The 17,416-nt window shown below is 38.7% G+C and overlaps 1 protein-coding gene across 5 annotated transcripts in view; it reads left to right on the forward strand.

Moving 5' to 3' along the window:
- Nucleotides 1-17,416, forward strand: part of Sara (Smad anchor for receptor activation) — a 76,548-nt gene that overhangs the window by 10,110 nt on the left and 49,022 nt on the right. For 3 of the 5 annotated variants that reach the window (XM_083138032.1, XM_083138030.1, XM_083138035.1), the window contains exons 2-5: nt 7,195-7,286; nt 10,734-10,834; nt 13,046-14,861; nt 16,546-16,853. In XM_083138032.1, coding sequence (XP_082994158.1) covers nt 7,220-7,286; nt 10,734-10,834; nt 13,046-14,861; nt 16,546-16,853 — 2,292 coding nt within the window. In that variant the 5' untranslated portion in view covers nt 7,195-7,219. Of the gene's footprint in view, nt 1-5,140; nt 5,363-5,745; nt 5,765-7,194; nt 7,287-10,733; nt 10,835-13,045; nt 14,862-16,545; nt 16,854-17,416 lie in introns of those variants that run through there. The other 2 variants (XM_083138031.1, XM_083138033.1) reach the window with 2 other exon arrangements.

Genomic DNA, 17,416 nt, shown 5'->3' on the forward strand with positions numbered 1-17,416 from the left:
TCCTTGTCAATTATAATGGGAGTACTTTTTGATTCACTTATGCTTTCAAAGCTCAGTTTCTTCATGAGCCTTTTTGAGGATGTTTCAAACCCCCAAACTTTTTTTCAATTTCTTCACGATCCTTGGAAAGTATTCAGGGAAATTGAAAGGGAGACAATTCATCAAATTACACCCTGGGCATTGCAACAAGTAGCTGTAAACGTATGTACAGATACTGACAATTTCAATGCTTTAACCAAGATTGAAATTTAAGTTGGTGACAAACTACTTTGGAAACTATTTGGTGTGTTTGAATAGGACAAGCTTTCTGCAGAGGTTTTTTTGCAGCCAGCAATGGTGTAGATAGTGAAATGCAACCCTCCGATGATCCAAATACAAAAGCAATTATTCAATGTCCAAACAATGCTGTCAGCACATGGAAGATCTAATAGAGGAACTTCTCAATAAAAAAAATATAAAGCTGTGAATGGAAGTACAGTATTGTATGTTCAAGTCATTGCTACATAATTTTGTACTGTAAAGGAATTTAAAGAGAAGAGAAGTTTGGAAACTTCCCTTCAAAAGTAATGAACTGGACCCCCCCCCCCCCCAAGTGTCCTTAAGAGTAAGGACAATGTCTCTGATGTGGCATTATTTCATTTGTTGAGATTTTATTCATTGGCAGTTAGTGTGTGTAAAGTGGGTTTTTAATTAATTAACGAGAAGATTTTAGTGGAAAAAATTGAAATAAGAGTCAGTTATGGCTATTCATTAACATCATGATGCAGTGAGGGGATAAGAAGGAGTGACAAATTATACAAGTAAACGATTATTTGTCCTGCACCTTGGCCATGCAGTCTAAGGCATCATGCTTTGGGCTCCGACTAAGGGATGTGCACTCTCATGGGGGAAGCGTTTCAACCTTTCTCCTGAGATTTCGACCTGTGTATGGGACCATCGCGAGGGAATTGCAGAGCTACAAATGAGTAGCATAACCCAGCCGTTGAAACCTGCAACAACAACTAGGAGTTTGTTGTGATGACCACACATCATCCCTTAACTATTCGGATGATCTCCCACCTCGGCAGGGGGAGTGAGGCTGGCAGTTGATAGGTAGGCCCTGGCTTTCACGGCCCTCTGTGCTACGGCGCTTATTAAACAAATATTTGATCTAAAGTGTTGAACGTTCACACATATTAGATATGAAGGGTCGTTGCAGAAGACCAGAAATAAATTTGATCATAAAGATTATGAAAGAGAGTCAGTCAGTTGGCCGTATAGACCCTGGTTATAGGTAAAAGTTCCTAAATATTATGGTGCTGCAAAAATATTGCATTATTACACATAATTTGCGATAGACTTTGTACTGTACTGTATAGTGTATTTAGGCCCATGCCCTTTAAATACGCCGTAATAAACGTGTTTTGTTGCTATAAACGGAGTTTTAGGTTATTTCAATTAATCCGGACTTTCGTTAAACCGGTCAACTTATCCCACCCATTAGTCCGGGTTAAGGAAGTTTTTCTGTATAATTTTTCTCTCCCGACCGAAAATTTTCCATTTTGCACACTGCTATACTTGCCGCGTTTCATGCGAGAAAGAGAGACTTCCTGTGGAATGGAACTTTGTAAACTGCAAGTCTGCATCATAATCAAAGACGCCCGCAGGGGGGCGCTTCCCCCTCCTGAGATTTCTGGAAAGAGTTAATGAAATTCGAATGGTGAAATTGTAGCGATATTTTGTAACAAATAATATTGTTTTCTGTGACTTACAGGAAGTAAGTTGCAGCAATTATTATTATTATTTGAAGTAGGGTTACATTTATACTTACAGTCTATGTTGCACTTATTATCAAACTATAAAAAACAGCTTTTTGTCCTACATGAAGTAATATGTTAAATATCCAGTTATGCAAATTCTATATAAATACACAGAATATGGAAATTACAAATGTATGTAATTTTAAAAATATATATAAGTAGTAGTAGTGAAAATAATGACAATAATATTAATAAAAGTTTCTATAACCTCCCCCCCCCCCCCTGCGAAAAACCTGCGGGCACCCTTGGTCATAATCGCTAAAAAACACTGCACTCTTTCTTTTATAGTTCTACTAACGTTAGCAGTTTCGCACCGTTACTGGATCAATAACGCAAATTTAATAACTATTCTCCGTCAACAGAAAGTACGAAGTAAAAGTTGTTGTAAAGCCACGTGACCTTGGAGAGAGATCGTATTCGTTAATTTTGACGGCAGCTTTGCCACGTGAGAATTGACGAATGAGCAAACTCAAAAGTCGCATGTTTTTGTTCACACGGGCTTCTTTGTTGCTATGAATGGAGAGTAGAGAGCCTACCCGATGTCGCATGGTAGCCTCGTCGCCTTGTAATCAAGGGGTCCCGTGGTCGATACCCGATGGAGGCACATACTGGTTCGGATCCCACTTTAAACTGTAGTTCCAGTCCCGATTAGCCTTATTGTGAATAAAATTGACTTAAAACACCAACTCCATCAATCAGTGGATGGAGAGTAGAGAAATGTCAATTTCACTGTAAACATTCAACTATCTTTTTCTCCCGACTGTACCCGATAGCATACCCGTTCAGAAGAAACCGATAACTGCTTTTTGATCGTAGCCGTGACTTATTCGCAGACTCTTAGCGTGAGAAACCGTGCTAAATGTAGCCAAGATCACGAACATTGGGGAAAATTTATTCCTCAATCGACGACCACAACTTCGCTGTATCGGCATTCGAACTTGGGATTGATTCACGTCAGATTTCAGCAGGCGAGAAAGCTAATGATTTGCTTTTGTGCTGCCGAAGTAGGCCAATAAAAACCACATAACAGAGGCACTGAAAATTTGACGCACAGGTCATATTGTGAAGTGAATTCTAGCAAAACAGAAATTACTCTCTTATTTTAGCAAAGAAGCCCTACTGGAAATTTCAGTATTGAACATTCTAAAGTATTTTTTTCAATAAAATCGTTACGGACAAATATCGGCCGACTTCCGTAGCGGAGTGGTTAGCGCAGCTCGCTACGAGGCCAGGTTTTCCGGGTTCGAATTCCGGCCTGGACATGGGTGCTCTTTGTGAATGTCCCTTTCATCACATCGTCACTCATCTTCATCTTCGCGTTTAGCGAAAAATGGCAGAAAAGCGTATTAAATTCAGGGTTATTAAAAAAGAAACCTTCATTGCTCTTACGCAATAGTAAAAACATATTAACTAAATGCTTATGAATTGTTATAATAATGTTTATTATAGGACACCTGTATTTCAGACTCGGGAGCAAAAGAGATTTTTCAGACCTCTGAAAAATTTCGGTTCTATTGTATGCTCCAGGCCCCGCACCCGGAGAAACGACTAAAGAAATACCCATGGCCATGGGTTAATCACACCACCACGGAAGCGTGCTTGTCTGTCCTTGTCAAGGTGAAAACGTTGAAACTGCGTTTATAACACCACCTCCATAAAAGCAAACGAAGCTTATCTCTGCAATCGCGCAAAATGACAAATAAGGAAATTTCATTCTCTACCGAACGTAAGAACCGAGTTATGATCGTTTAATTATAATACTTCGCAGGGTTGCTAGGGAAGCTAGAAAAAACGGGAAATGTCAGGGAATTTGGCTCGTTATGAAAAATGTCAGAAAATCTTTCAGATCATTTGGAATTGACGCGGATTTTTGAGTCTGCAAGACTACAAGTGGTTCATTTCCACTTCCGCATTCCCTTCTTGTGATTCCACTTTCCAAAAAGATTCAGTTCATAAACTTATTCCTCTCGTCCTTAAAATTCTCAGTCTGGTACAAAATTATGGTTCCTTCGAATTCCAATTCTACATTCGTTCACTCTCGGATCTAGGTTCTTGGATTCGTTACGACTGAATCGTTCCAAATCTCTAAGTTTATAAGCACATAGCATCTGATTAAATTTTTGTTGTGTGGGAAATCCACTATAAAGTGAAAAAATGCGTTTTTTTTCTCTCATATGAAGTCGGAGAAGCGTTATAACCGAGACATTTGTGATTTTATGCAGTATAAGTTATGACGTCATCCGTCATGTTGTTCGAATATTCACGTGTTTTGTGCGTGTCGGACGAAATTTGCTTTTGAAAAACTGATGCAGGGTATGAGGAATGAAACGCACGCTGGTCGCACATCAGTACTAAATATTTTGTTCATTTATTTTATTTTTTGCTTATAAGTTAATTGAAAAACACGAGATTCAAAGGAGGGTGTAAGGGGTGAACGTCTGGACCTACGGCCAATTTAATCCCCGTAGGACTGTGTGTGTGCTGTCATCTTGTGCTGAGTGTGCCTTTACAGCTTCACCTTTTAAGCTAGGTAAGGATATTTTAGTTTTCAGATATGCTTTTATTTTTCTTGTGATAAGAGGCTGAGCCCCGTATAGTGCGACGGGTGCAAAATAGCCTATGTGCTGACGCATCCACAATTTTAAATTCAAATTTTAAAAAAAATCAAGCTTCAAAAGCGGAAATCATGATGATACTAAACATGTCTGGAAAAAAATTAATTTTTGAACTGGAAAACGTGGACATTTCAGGGAATTTCCTAATAAAAAAATCATAGCAACTCTGACTCGGCGTTTTTGGGGCAAATTTCTCAAAATAAGAAGAAATGTGCTTAATATTTTTTGAACTTCATAATTTTTTATTGTGAAATCAAATGATAGCAGAATTTCGTCTTGACGTCGAAATGCTAAGGAACCTGCATCCAAAATATGTGACAAGGAACACAGTCGTAAGAAGTAAGTGTTTTGTTTTTCATTTTTTGAAATTCAAAACGTAACAGATACTTACAAATAATAACAATTGTTTAGACAAGTTGAAAATGATTATCAATTCAGTATTTTTAGAAGGAATTCTTACATATGAAGATCAAATGCATGTACTCGGAAAAACTACAGGGAAACTACACTCATCGAAATAATCATCTGCGCTAACTGCATTCGATGCAACGATAAATGAAGCAAGGAATATCCGGATTACGTGAAAACTAGACGAAATTGAACCAGTGGAGAACAATCCAGTCGGGAAATGAATGTTATGTTCCTCGGCACGGCAACTTTGCGCTGCTTGCGTTTATTTTGTTTTGACGTTTCAGTACTGCCATCTGGTAAAAGAAGGAAGTAACTACTTTCTTCTGAAGTGAAAACTTCTCTTGATGTGTGTAAATTAGTAAAAAATATTTAACGTTATGTGCCATTGCAATGTAGATCAATGTTAATATAAAATCATGTCACGTTTACTCCGTTGTACTTCATAAATAACCATATTGGACTTATTTCGCCAGCTATCGTCATGCTTGATTAACTTTGAGTAGCATATGATTCGTCCGCTGGAAGAATCTCCAGGAGGTAGGATGATTTGTCTCAACATTTTAAACCCAAACAAATATTTTTGTGCATGATGGGCATTCCTTTTGAATTTGCAAAAATGTATAATGTTCGTTAGTGGTTATGAAACAGTTAGATTCTTTTCTGTCGTAAAATTACACAACTAGAGTATGGCGATGTATTTAGCCCAGTCATCATTATGCAGGTGATGGATAAAAGTATGAGTGACGTTTCCCGACAAAAAAGCCGATTTCGAAAACGCAAACATGTGAATTACAAGGGAATACTTGTGAAAATGGCCGTATGTCATTCTTCTCCATTCTCACATTACGCGGCTTTAATCGATCTCCAAGAATTAAGTTGAGCGTTGGTGGAAAGAGTCATGTTCGAGTAAATACCTCCCTTTGACGATATTTCGTACGGGTACGATGAAACTCAGCTAAACCACTATTTTCTAGAGTTACATTGGATGTGTTTTCTGCCTTTCCTTATATTTTACTATGTGTATTTTATAAAACAGCTTATTAAAGTAATCATAGTTATTTTTTTTTAAAAAAAATTGACTTTTTACAAGCATATGCTTAGGGTGTTACAATGAGAATAGGAGAAATGCAATGTAAAATTTGGGAAAGCAGCAGACGAGATATTTTACTTCTGGCCACTACTTATTAAATAGGAGTTAAACATATTGGGAAATATTAAATTTAACGCACATCCCAGCCGTGTTGAGAATTTATTGGATGTTGCCAAATGTGACTTACTTCCAGTTTAATGCATAATTTGTTGCCACTATTGGTGACTGCATTTTTTAATATTAATAATGTGCATTGTATCTTGAATCATGTAAGTACAGGAACATTGAACTGTGGCTAATAAATTGCCCGTTCACTTCCTCTTTCAGTCAGATGGTCTGAATTCTAGTGTAGTTTGTTTATTCAGTGTGTCTTTAATACCTCAAGGATGAATAGGATTGAGCATTTGGAAACATTTATTAGAGCAGAACTGCAGAGAAGTCTTATCCTGAATGTGAACTATAGTAGGGAACTCTTTAACTTTTAACACCAAACAGTTTCTTCACAGAAATTTACGCAAGAAATACAGGCTCAACCAGGACTTGGGGCCTCCCTGATGGCATAGTGGTAATGTCATTACCTTGTAATAAGGTGTTCTGGGTTGATATCTGGTGAAGGCACATGGGGTTCTGATCCGTTAAACTGCAGGTCCAGTCCTCATTGGCCTATTTGTGCATAAAACGCATTTAAAACAAACTTCATCTACCAGGACTCAAACCTGGATTTTCTGGAATAATGTGCAATTACTCTACCAACTGAGCTATAGAACCAGCCCAGGTTTCAAGTCTTGGTTGAGCCTGCACTTTTTTTTTTTGCCTAAATTTCTCTGAAGTACATTTGTGTGTGCCAGATCATATGGCTTAATGCTGGGAGATGCCATCAGCATTTTAAAGGCAATAGATCACATTCCAGTATCACTCACTGAGCCAATTTCGGTAGTTTAGTTGGTACAGCAATGGCATCGATGCCAGAGACCTTTGTTTGAGCCTGTAAATTTCTACAAAGTACATATGTATGTGCCAAGCCATAGGGCAATAAAGAGTTTGTTTCCTACGCTATCAAAGAATTGAATGTGATGCATTGGTATCTACTTTTGAGCATGTGGCAGTCTAAAATAAAGTAGTATTAGAGTATTAATAAATAACAATTGCATTGATGTTATTTATTACATAGTGTAAAAATGTGAAGAAATGTGCACTAGTCATATCAATGTAGCAATCATTTTTTTTCTATTGGGTCTCATTATTTCTGCAGAACTTGAAAGGTTTTTTTTTTTTTCAGATCCTGAAATGAACCCATAAAGTTTATGGAGATAATGGAGAAATTTGCTGTTGATTTGGATAAAGTGTTGGATGACTTTGAATTCAGTGAAGGTGAGATCGGTGTTTTTATGCTTATATGTCTTATAGGATTATTTTAAAAATTATTTGCACTCTTATGTCATACTTTTTTCTGCTTAAATTGTAATTGTAATGTGGGCAGACAACAGTGAGTATTAGTGAATTTGAGTCTTCGCTGCTAGAGGTAAGTTGAAAGTTAAAAACCTGTACCTGCGAGGTGTGGTCTTTGTGCGAGTGCATTAATTTTCAAATACCTGTTTTCTTTTTCATATTTGTTCTGTGTACTGTGCCTCCAACAGTTCTTTGTGACCATGTAAGAATGCTTGTAGACTGCACCTCACAGTTTGACCCCCCCCCCCCCCCAAATTGTAACTATGTAGAAAAATGTACGTATTTCAATTTGTCCAGACAGCCACCTTGATTCTGAGGCTAAGGTGTCTTTCTGATGGATTTGGTAATAATGAGTGTTCTGTTATGGAAATTAGTGTGACAAATGCCCAGAGTGAGATTTTTAGTCAGTGTGTTCCATGAATGGAAAGGACAGGTGTAACTAGTTAGGTGAACCTTTCTATTACAAGAGGACAATAATGTACCCAAATTACGATCATACTGTTCTCTAACTGTACAAAAGAATCATCTTTTGACTGTTGTGAAAGACAGTAGATTTTTTTTCTCTATTGTGAAAATATAAAAGTAACTGAACTAAATTCTGTGCTGCAACAGCCTTTCAATGGTCAAGGCCTACCAAACAGCTTTTACATTGGGTGGTCAGTGCATTGAGCTCCATCACTGGCTTTTAGTGACCATTACTATTCCTTGCAATTAGCTCCTCAGTTGTCCCCAGGATATGAAACTAACACAGAAATTATTATAACTCATGGTGTCAACAACATTGACGTTCTCCTGTTCTCTACCAAATTCCGGAAATTGCTACAGTTTCTGCATTATGTGTAGGAAATCTCACCATCCGTATATTAGTCAGTTAAGATACACAAACTAGAAGAATAAGTGCAAAGAAAGTTGTTATTCCATATGTCGCCACTTTTATTGCATCCCATGGGAAATACAGTAATGATAAGAATATTAAGTGTAAGTTTCTAAGTGCAGTTGACATTTAGTTTCTTTGCAGCTGAACACAAAACCCCTACAAAATAAGAAGTACCTGAGTGTAATAACTTTTACACATTATAACAAGTTGCAAAAAGTTTGGTGATACCATGTTTTAGGTCCGATGTAGAATCTTAGTCGGTATGTTGTGATCGAATGTGGGACCACTCGAACTATGTGTGGAGTTCACCGTATAAACGTATGTCTAAGTATCATAACATTGCACAAGTTACTTCTTTTTCTGCAATACTTTGAAACCCTATTAGATTGGATTGGATTGATTTGCTTTATTTTACTTCACTCTTGTGCCACTTTTGGCTAATTTGCGAAGATGGGGATGAGTGATGATATGATAAAATTGATGAATAGACACAAACGCCCAGGCTGGGGTTCGAACCCAGAACCCCTGGTGTTGAAACCTTATCATACACAAAATTGGCATTTTTTACATATGAAAGAAACTATATCTCGTGCCCAAACCACCTCATAAGTAAAGGGTTAATTGTACCTAGTTGGTTTAGTCTTGAATACATTTAATTCATTGTAAAATGATACTAAAGTTTTTGTTTATAGTTCCAGAGACACCAAAATATTAAGATCAATACAAAGAAATACTTAAATAATACACTATTTCAATCAATAACCATTGTCCACATACTCTGCTGCAAGTTCTGAATGAATTTCAGCTTCTGGTGTATAAAATTCTTATCACTTTTTGTCTGAAAATACAGAGGTTGTTTCCGATCTATGGTGACGATTTCAAACTGCTCCTACCTTAAGAGAAACCATGTCACCACCATCGAGAGTGCTCTATTTGGTGGCCCTGCATCTTGGCAATTGCCCGACAGTGAAGTTTCTACTGTAGGAGACTGGCACAAAGTGTAGTCATGTCCAGCCTCAACCACTCCTCCTGACAGGCTTTCCATAGCCCTTCAATGGTACGGGGTCTTCTCTGAGACAAGACTCGTTTCAGTAGACCGAAGGTGCAAAAGTCCATCGGTGAGGCATCAGGTGACTTCACTGGAATGTCTGTGAAAGGAATGGAATGAATTCCAGTTTCTTCTGCCATTTGTTGGAGGAAGAGGCGGGTTGAGCGAGATGTGTGACTTGACGCCTTGTCTTGATGCACCCACACACGATTCTGATCCCTCCCGTAGAGATGGGGAATGTCATGGCTATAAACTGGTGTCAGGACGTTAGCCTGATCGGAACTAACCTTCGTATTTTTGGCAACACAATGTATGGTCAGCTTTCCATTGTACGAGTATCGAGCAATGATCATGAAACCTGTGCCAAAACTTTCCTTACATTCAGTGAACCATCTTTGAAAGTCCATCGAACCTGTCAATCGATAAAAAATTGCACGTGGCTTGTGACAGTCATCGAGATAAACATATGCCTCGTCCAATGTAAAAAGGAACTTCCATTTTTCACTTGACAGGTGCCGCTCGTAAAGCTTTCGACAGTTGGTGCGACGTTCCTGGATGTGTTTTGGCAAGAGCTTATAAACACGCCCCTTGCGTCGCTTTTCCAAACCCAAATTGTGGTCAATGATGGTGTGCACTCTTCAGTGATGTTTGTAGCCGGTTTGCGATACTTCCCTGTGTGGCTGGATTCTCCCTGGTGACCAGCGCCCTGACATCCCGAATTGTAGCTGGTGTGCGGCTAGTGTCAGGTTGGGAGTTGTCCTGTTTCTGCCCCACAGGAATCATCCCACGCCTCATCTTACCTGCCCCTTTCAACACCTGTGATATGCCATTTCTGGACATAGTGAATCCATGCTCCTTGCACAGTTTTATAATGGCACTATAACTGTAGTTTACGTCGGAAAGTGCAGTTATGTAACCCTCCCCATATGCACTGATTTTCAGCAGCATTCTTCCCGATATGCAATGACCACACCTCTCGCACACAGTCAACGGTCTAACGTGCCCACACGACTGGCAGCTTCATTCTCTTCACGCTTGGTGGTGGTGCTGCAAAAGGTGTGCAATTTCATCACCATAGATCGGAAACAACCTCTGTAGAAGGTAGATGAGTTGTGTTAATCACGAAACTGATGCCAAAAATGATGGTTGCAAGCTGAATTTTTCATTGCATCACATTCTTTCAAGTCTGAACAGTGATGCACCCTGTCTGAGAATTGTTCCATTTCAGATTATCAGCTTTGCATGAACTTTCAGATTCTTTTATGTGAGGCTTAATTTGTGAACAGCTGACATCTTCGTGCATGACCTGAATGTGATGTTGAATTCATTTATACAAGGTTCATCCAGAAGATTACACTTTCCGTGCCCTGTTTGTATTGTATGTAAATGCAACTGTAATTCTCCTAATATAATTTTATTATTTTCATTGATTTGTGCTTTTCAGATCGAGCCGAGCAAATAGCAGCTGCAAGGAAACATAGTTCCAGTTCAGAACCTGACTTACCTCATGGAAAACGATCCTCAATTCCTTCCCAGTCATCAGAGGTGAGTTGGTTCATCTTTAAATGATCAACATCAGTATGCATGCTAGGAAGATTTTTCATTGAGGAGACTCCCTCCCCCTCACATGATACATCATTAGCATTTCTGTACCATTTGCAAATATGTATCGAGTAGTTCAGGCAAAAATAATTAATTTGGGAGCAAAAACTGGAGAATATTCTCCAAGAAGTAAATTTGGTAAATTCCAAAATTCGTGAGGAAAACATTGAAAATTCCATGAAAATGTGACTAAAGCTTCATCTGGCAACATTTCTTTTCTTCTACATATTCTTTTCTATTTTTAATCAAAATTTGAAAACTTTCCAAACACATTGTAAGGGCAGGAATAACATGCTAGTAATCACCAGAAATTGCACTGAATATTTGTTTTCCATATTTCTAAATGGCCACCCTTTGCTCCAGACTTAACATTCGTGTATGTAGTCTTAACGAATTGTTGTGTGAGGACCAGAAGAACATAACTCCAAATATGCATTTTTTGGTCTTGTTTAATATACCGTATTTACACGTGTATAATGTGCGTGCGCGCATAATGCGCACCCTAGTTTTGATGGGGAAAATTGACAAAAAATGTTATCTCTTGTATAATGTGCAGTAAAATCCAGGTTCAAGAAATGGATTTCTTAGTAGTAGGTCGTAAAACTGTTGCAATGCCAATCAAGAGCTAATGACATCATACCTATTCAATGAGTCACATGTTGCTATGTGGACCAAGAGGAGAATATTCTCTTGTGTAAACAGTAAGTCACCAACCCAAGCCACTCCGTCCACTGTGTTTAGCATCCCAAAGCTTTCACTCTTTAACCACCTTATTTATTCTGTAATAGTAGAAAGGGAGATCAAATTTACGTTATGGATTTGCAGTACTCAGGAAGTTATTTTCTGTTATTTCTCACCCAACAAATACAGCTGATACGCATCCCATGTGATGGGAGGTATATGCTCAAAGTCTGCCAGAAAGGCACTGTTTTTTTGTGTCGCAGTACATTATATAAATTTTTATGAGTGGTTTTGCTCATTTCATTTTTACTTTTTCTGAAAAAAAAATCCCTTAAATATATACCTTTTCCATGACTGACGTAACATTTATAAGAGGCCCATTCAGGACAGTCAAACTAGCAGTTAGCAGAACAAGATTTCTTTCATAAAGGCATTTATGCAATCCATGTGTCATGTTATTTGGCAAATCATAAATTTTAATTATTATTTTCTTTCTCCTTATCTTTTCTTTCATCCAAAGTACCACAAAAATCAGAACGTTCCTTCATTTTGTGCGAGTTTATTTCAACTGCATTCACATTAGTGTCGCCATCTTGAATGGAATACTGTTGTCATATTCAGAAACTACAGAATTCAAGCTTTACAACGATATATAACATGATAGGGTTCCGTAAACATGAGAAAAAAATTCCGTGCATAATACGCACCAAAAGTTTTTGGGTGCAAAAATTTGGGGAAAAAGTGCGCATTATACATGAGTAAATACGGTATCTCCTATGAAAAGCTCTATTTGAAGTCAGATCATGTATCTCCATCTCTTCGCCGTACTTCTCCTTTAGGCTGGCTCCCATGGCGGAGGGGTTAGCACATCGTGTCCCAGGGGTCCCGAGTTCGAATCCTGGCCTGGGGATGGATGTTTGTGAGTGTTCATTCATCAATTTCATCTTATCATCACTCATCCCCACTTCGCAAATTAGCCAAAAGGGGTACAAAAAGCGAAGTAAAATAGAGCAAATCAAACAAAATACTTCTCCTTAGGGGTTAAGGAGAGTCACGTATCTCAAATTTACTGATTTTTTTAGAGTCAAGACATTTTCCTAAGAATACATTATTTTCTCTCCTGAAAATTTGATAAATTTCAATTAAATGTCCATCTGGTTCTCACATGACGAAGTAATCTGCTGCAAAATTAACAGACACCAAATGCTCTTAGTCTACTATGCTCTTAGTCTTTGCATATCCTCCAGATGAATCATGAGGAAGACAAACAGTAAAATATTTTATCATGCTCAGTTTTCTTTGATGGTGCCTGTGAAGAATTGATGAAATATTATTATTATTTTTTGTGCATGGTGTTTATTTGGTTTCTTAAAAGATCATGATCTATCCAGCACTTTGGTGCAGGAAGATTTTTTATTGATGTGATTTCCTTTGATTTGATATTCCATGTAATCATATAATTTCTCTTTCCAGATTACTCTCAGTCAATATGGCAACTCAGCATACGCGTCTCTCCACCACATCAACATTGGTGATGCAGCTCCTCATGCTTCGTCCAGTTTTCCAAAGAATTATGACTCGTGTGCAGGTGGAGAAATAAACGGTCCCAGTTATTCTAGATTACAATTACTGAACCAGCTTAAAGGAGCTGATTTATCAAGCCATCAGGTTGACAGCGAACGAAGGGATGGAATGCCATTAGTAACTGGGTTAAACAACTCCAATTCGCGTGTTCTTGAACCTGGTGCTGAACATATTGGATTAGATATTAGAAATTCGGAAGAGGCATTGGCCGTTTCTGAGCCGTGCACGTTGTCTAGTGATGCATCGACTTCAGGGGGAATTACGGGCAGAGACAAGGTATTAGATGAGAAACCAGATCTTCTAGGTTCAGTGGCTAGTGACATTTTATGTGAAAAAACTCTTACTGCTTTTAATGAATTATCAGGAACACCTGTTTTAAAAGATGAGCTGGAATCAAGACAGTTTTACGAAATAAATTGTGAAGTGCCTCAAAGTGCTGCTGGGAATATATTGCATGCGGAAAATGCTTTGCCGGACGTTACAGTGAGTAGCCAGTGTGTGTACAGACAAACAGCTCATAAACCATCGTGTGATCTGATTAGGGATGACTCACCATGTGGGCATCACGGTAGTCTGGAATTGAAATCAAAGCCTATAGGTGTAGTAGTTCCCTTAGAAGATACAAGTGCCGAAGCTGTTGGATGCCAGAGTGAAGTTTCGGATACACCTGTAGGTTTCTCTATGCCTGTAGATATTAGCGACACAGAATTGCAAGCTGAATTGGAGCAGCTAGAAGAAGAAACTGAAGATTCTAAAGGTATCCAGCATGAAAGCGAAGCTGTGAATGCTAGTAAGACTGTACACGAACGTGATATGCCTCAGCATGTTCACAATATCACAAAAGATTCTTCCATTAGTGCGTCAGATGAATGTACTTCAGGCATTCCATCTATGTCAACTGCCTTGTCAATTCCGTGTAGACCAGCAGTTGATGAACTCTCTGTGGGTGCAGCCACCAGCGAGCAGAGTCAGACAGAAGTTAAAGCAGCTGAATTGTCAACAGAAATCTCAAAATCAATGGACAGCGGTACTCATGAAAATCTCACCAGCGAATGCTCAGCGGCTGATCAGGCCACCAATGTTGCAGCTGTTGTCAGTCGTGACGTAGAAAAACATACGAGGGAATCGTCCCACCAGCTGCATTCCAAAGTTCCAGAGGTTCCTGCACTGAGCGAAACATCTGAATCTCCCAGCAGTGATTTCGCAGATGCCAGTTCTGAACAGAGCGAAGGAACAGCTCAAGGCCAGGGGAAGGTTCGTGATACCGACAGCATGTCTTTCGAAAGCCGTCCTAAGGCACCAGCCCGTATTCAGCCAGTAACCGGTTTAGAAGCTTGTGCTCAAACTCAAGTTGCTCAGCAAGACACTGAACGGTTCATAGTTCCTGGTGCCATGTTGTCTCCAGCATCAGAAGGTCGAGATGAAGGCAGTGCCCTCCGCGAAGGTGAGTTGAGATTGAACTTGGTGCTCGAGGAGTCCCCAAACACGTCAGTTCCTGAAGAATTAAGCAGTGATGAAGCATCTTCATCTTGTGTTCAGTCTACCAGTGATGGTACGGAGGTGGGCAGAGGGGAAGATGAAGAGGATGCAGATGATTCTCGACCAAGCAGGCCTCAGTCCCTGGATATTCCAGTGAAAATAGTCCTTCATCAGGATGGTGAAGATGAAGAGACAGAAGAATCTCCTCCTCCTCCTGTAAATGTTGGTAAGTTTTCTCTCCATATGATGAATGGCACACATACAGTATTTACAGGCAATAAAGCAAAACAGGGTACTGTATATATTACTCCCACATAAAGAGACAAGCTTTTGGCAGTATCAATTTTGGAGCATTGTCACCAGTCGTAAAGCTGATGTTGAATGGTGACAGTACCTACAAATCAAATTTAAAGGTATGTGAATATAAGTTGCATTGTTCTACTTTTCTTGTCAACACTTTCATTGCCATATTCAACCCTACATGAGGTAAATAAATACCACTAATATATAACCATGGACAGTTGAAGTGCACTGAACTTTGAAGTTGACTATACACAAGCCAAGAAAATATTTTCTTAGTTATGTTGATGTTAAGTGAATCATTTATACTTTTTCAACTGTAATTATCATATTTATCTACCTGCACTGCTTTGTTTAGTAAAGAATATCATCAACTCAAAGCAAGGTGTTGCTACTTCTGTACCATGTCTTCATCTACACAGTCCGAACAGGCAAATATTTTACCCTGGCACAATACAAGCATTCACATGTTTATAAGAAGGAAAAGTATGAGATTTGAAATTTCTGCAAGGTAAAATAGTTTCAACTAGGGATATGCCGAAGCCGATTACAGATGTATGAAAATCGGCCGAAATTGACACATCGGCATCGGCAAAAATCCGATATTTAAACCGGTACAGATTATACTAGAGTTTTTACCTTCTAATAAGTTTTATATTCTAGTTTTGTAAGATTTATTGAAAATTTGGTTATGATTCGTCATTATTGTAGAGTTTTTGTAATAAAATTATTGCAAACTCATTCAGAGGATCAACCTAACCATAAATTGGAATTTAAAACAGTACATTGCTGAACCAGGATCTGCGGTTGTATTGGAAATTCAAAAATGAATATTCAAACCTGAAGCAAGTGCAGCATACCTGCTGCATCAGTATTCAGTGATTGAGTGTTCAGTGTCGCTGAACAGATTTTGCGATAAGAGAAGAAAGAAGTAGGTTACTTCCTGAAGTGCTTCTAAATCTCGTGTTTCTGAAGTTGAATCTGGCAGAACAGGAATGCATTTTGCAGGAGAACAGTACAACACAACACTGCTTTAAACTTGCCAAAATTATATCTATATATGTCCTCTACGATCAACATTTTGAATGTAAGATATCAGAATTGTACCTATTCTGATCCTGGTTACAATATGAGGCATACGTAATCACACTCTCAATTAGCATATGTGTGTGGGTGTGTAAAATACGTATGTTATATGTACATAGTATATAGACAACATAACATGAAGGATGTAAGTAGCACTCACGAGACATGAAATGGTAGATCTGGCCACATCATCAACTTGATTTTCCCTAGCGTGTGTTATCTTAATTTTTGATTATATAGATATTGATGTTGCTGGTATTCATTAGGGGGATTAGCAGATGCCAGGTGTCATCGAGATGCATTTGTGCGTAAAATGCAGTGTAGCTAAGCGATGGGAGAGGTAATGTTTGTTAAAACAGAGATTTTGTGTTTGGCAGGTTAGGTTTCAGATTGGCAAAGGAACCTGTCATTTTAGTTATGTTTCAGTTATTATACAACTTATGAAAGGGACAGTTTCATTTAGATTTGCAAAGGATTTCTAATTTTTCTCTTTTTGATTTTAAGAGGTGATTTATATTTTTCAGGTCCTCCAGGTGCTACACCAGCTGATACTGTTCCTTCAAGTGGCCTGCTGCTTCCACAGACTGCAACCACCACCACTGCTGCCTCAACTGGTCCTCCATCGTCATCCTCTGCTTCTTCCTCTTCATCATCATCCCCTGCATCATCGCCTCCTCCGCTGGACCCCCTGGCTCTTTTGCCAGAAGAGGAACGTAACCTTGGAAAAGTGCCTCCGTTCTGGGTGCCTGACTCTGATGCTCCAAACTGTATGCAGTGTGATTTACGCTTCACTGTCTTGAAAAGGCGGCATCACTGCAGAGCTTGTGGGAAAGTAAGTACTCCAGTCCCACAATATTTTCATTAACAGCATTTATGTTTTAGAACTTTAGATGTGAAGGCTAGTAGCTTAAGATGTTAGATTACCACATTCTAGTCCTGTATTTTTTTGTATGTATGTATGTGTGTGTATGTGTGTGGGCACGGGTGCATGCGTATGGACACGTCCACTTGTGAATGCATGAATGTGAATTCATTGAATTCTGCTTATAATTGGCATCAAAAATTTCACATGGCTTCTGCAAAAAATTGTTTATGTAAAGGAAAAACTTTCCGTGTGTAGACTTTCTCACTTTATGCTCAGATAGACTAACGTGACTGGACTGCAGTTTAAGTGGGAACAAAAGCATCGTGCAGTGCAGTTTCCCTTCATCAGGATTTAACACGGGACTAGTAATTAGAGTAAGTTTTGCTAACATTTAGTTTGAGTGGTTGGATCTAACAAAGAGCAGGCTTCAAAACTGCTTGTTTTGTCAAACAGTTTAAATTCTGTTTACATTGACATTATTTCCTGGCTGAATGTGCAAACGGCATTAACTCTAGAAAAATAAAACTCAG

This window comes from Lepisma saccharinum, chromosome 16 (assembly GCF_977018435.1).
Source record: "Lepisma saccharinum chromosome 16, izLepSacc3.1, whole genome shotgun sequence".
In the NCBI taxonomy this organism is placed as follows: domain Eukaryota; kingdom Metazoa; phylum Arthropoda; class Insecta; order Zygentoma; family Lepismatidae; genus Lepisma; species Lepisma saccharinum.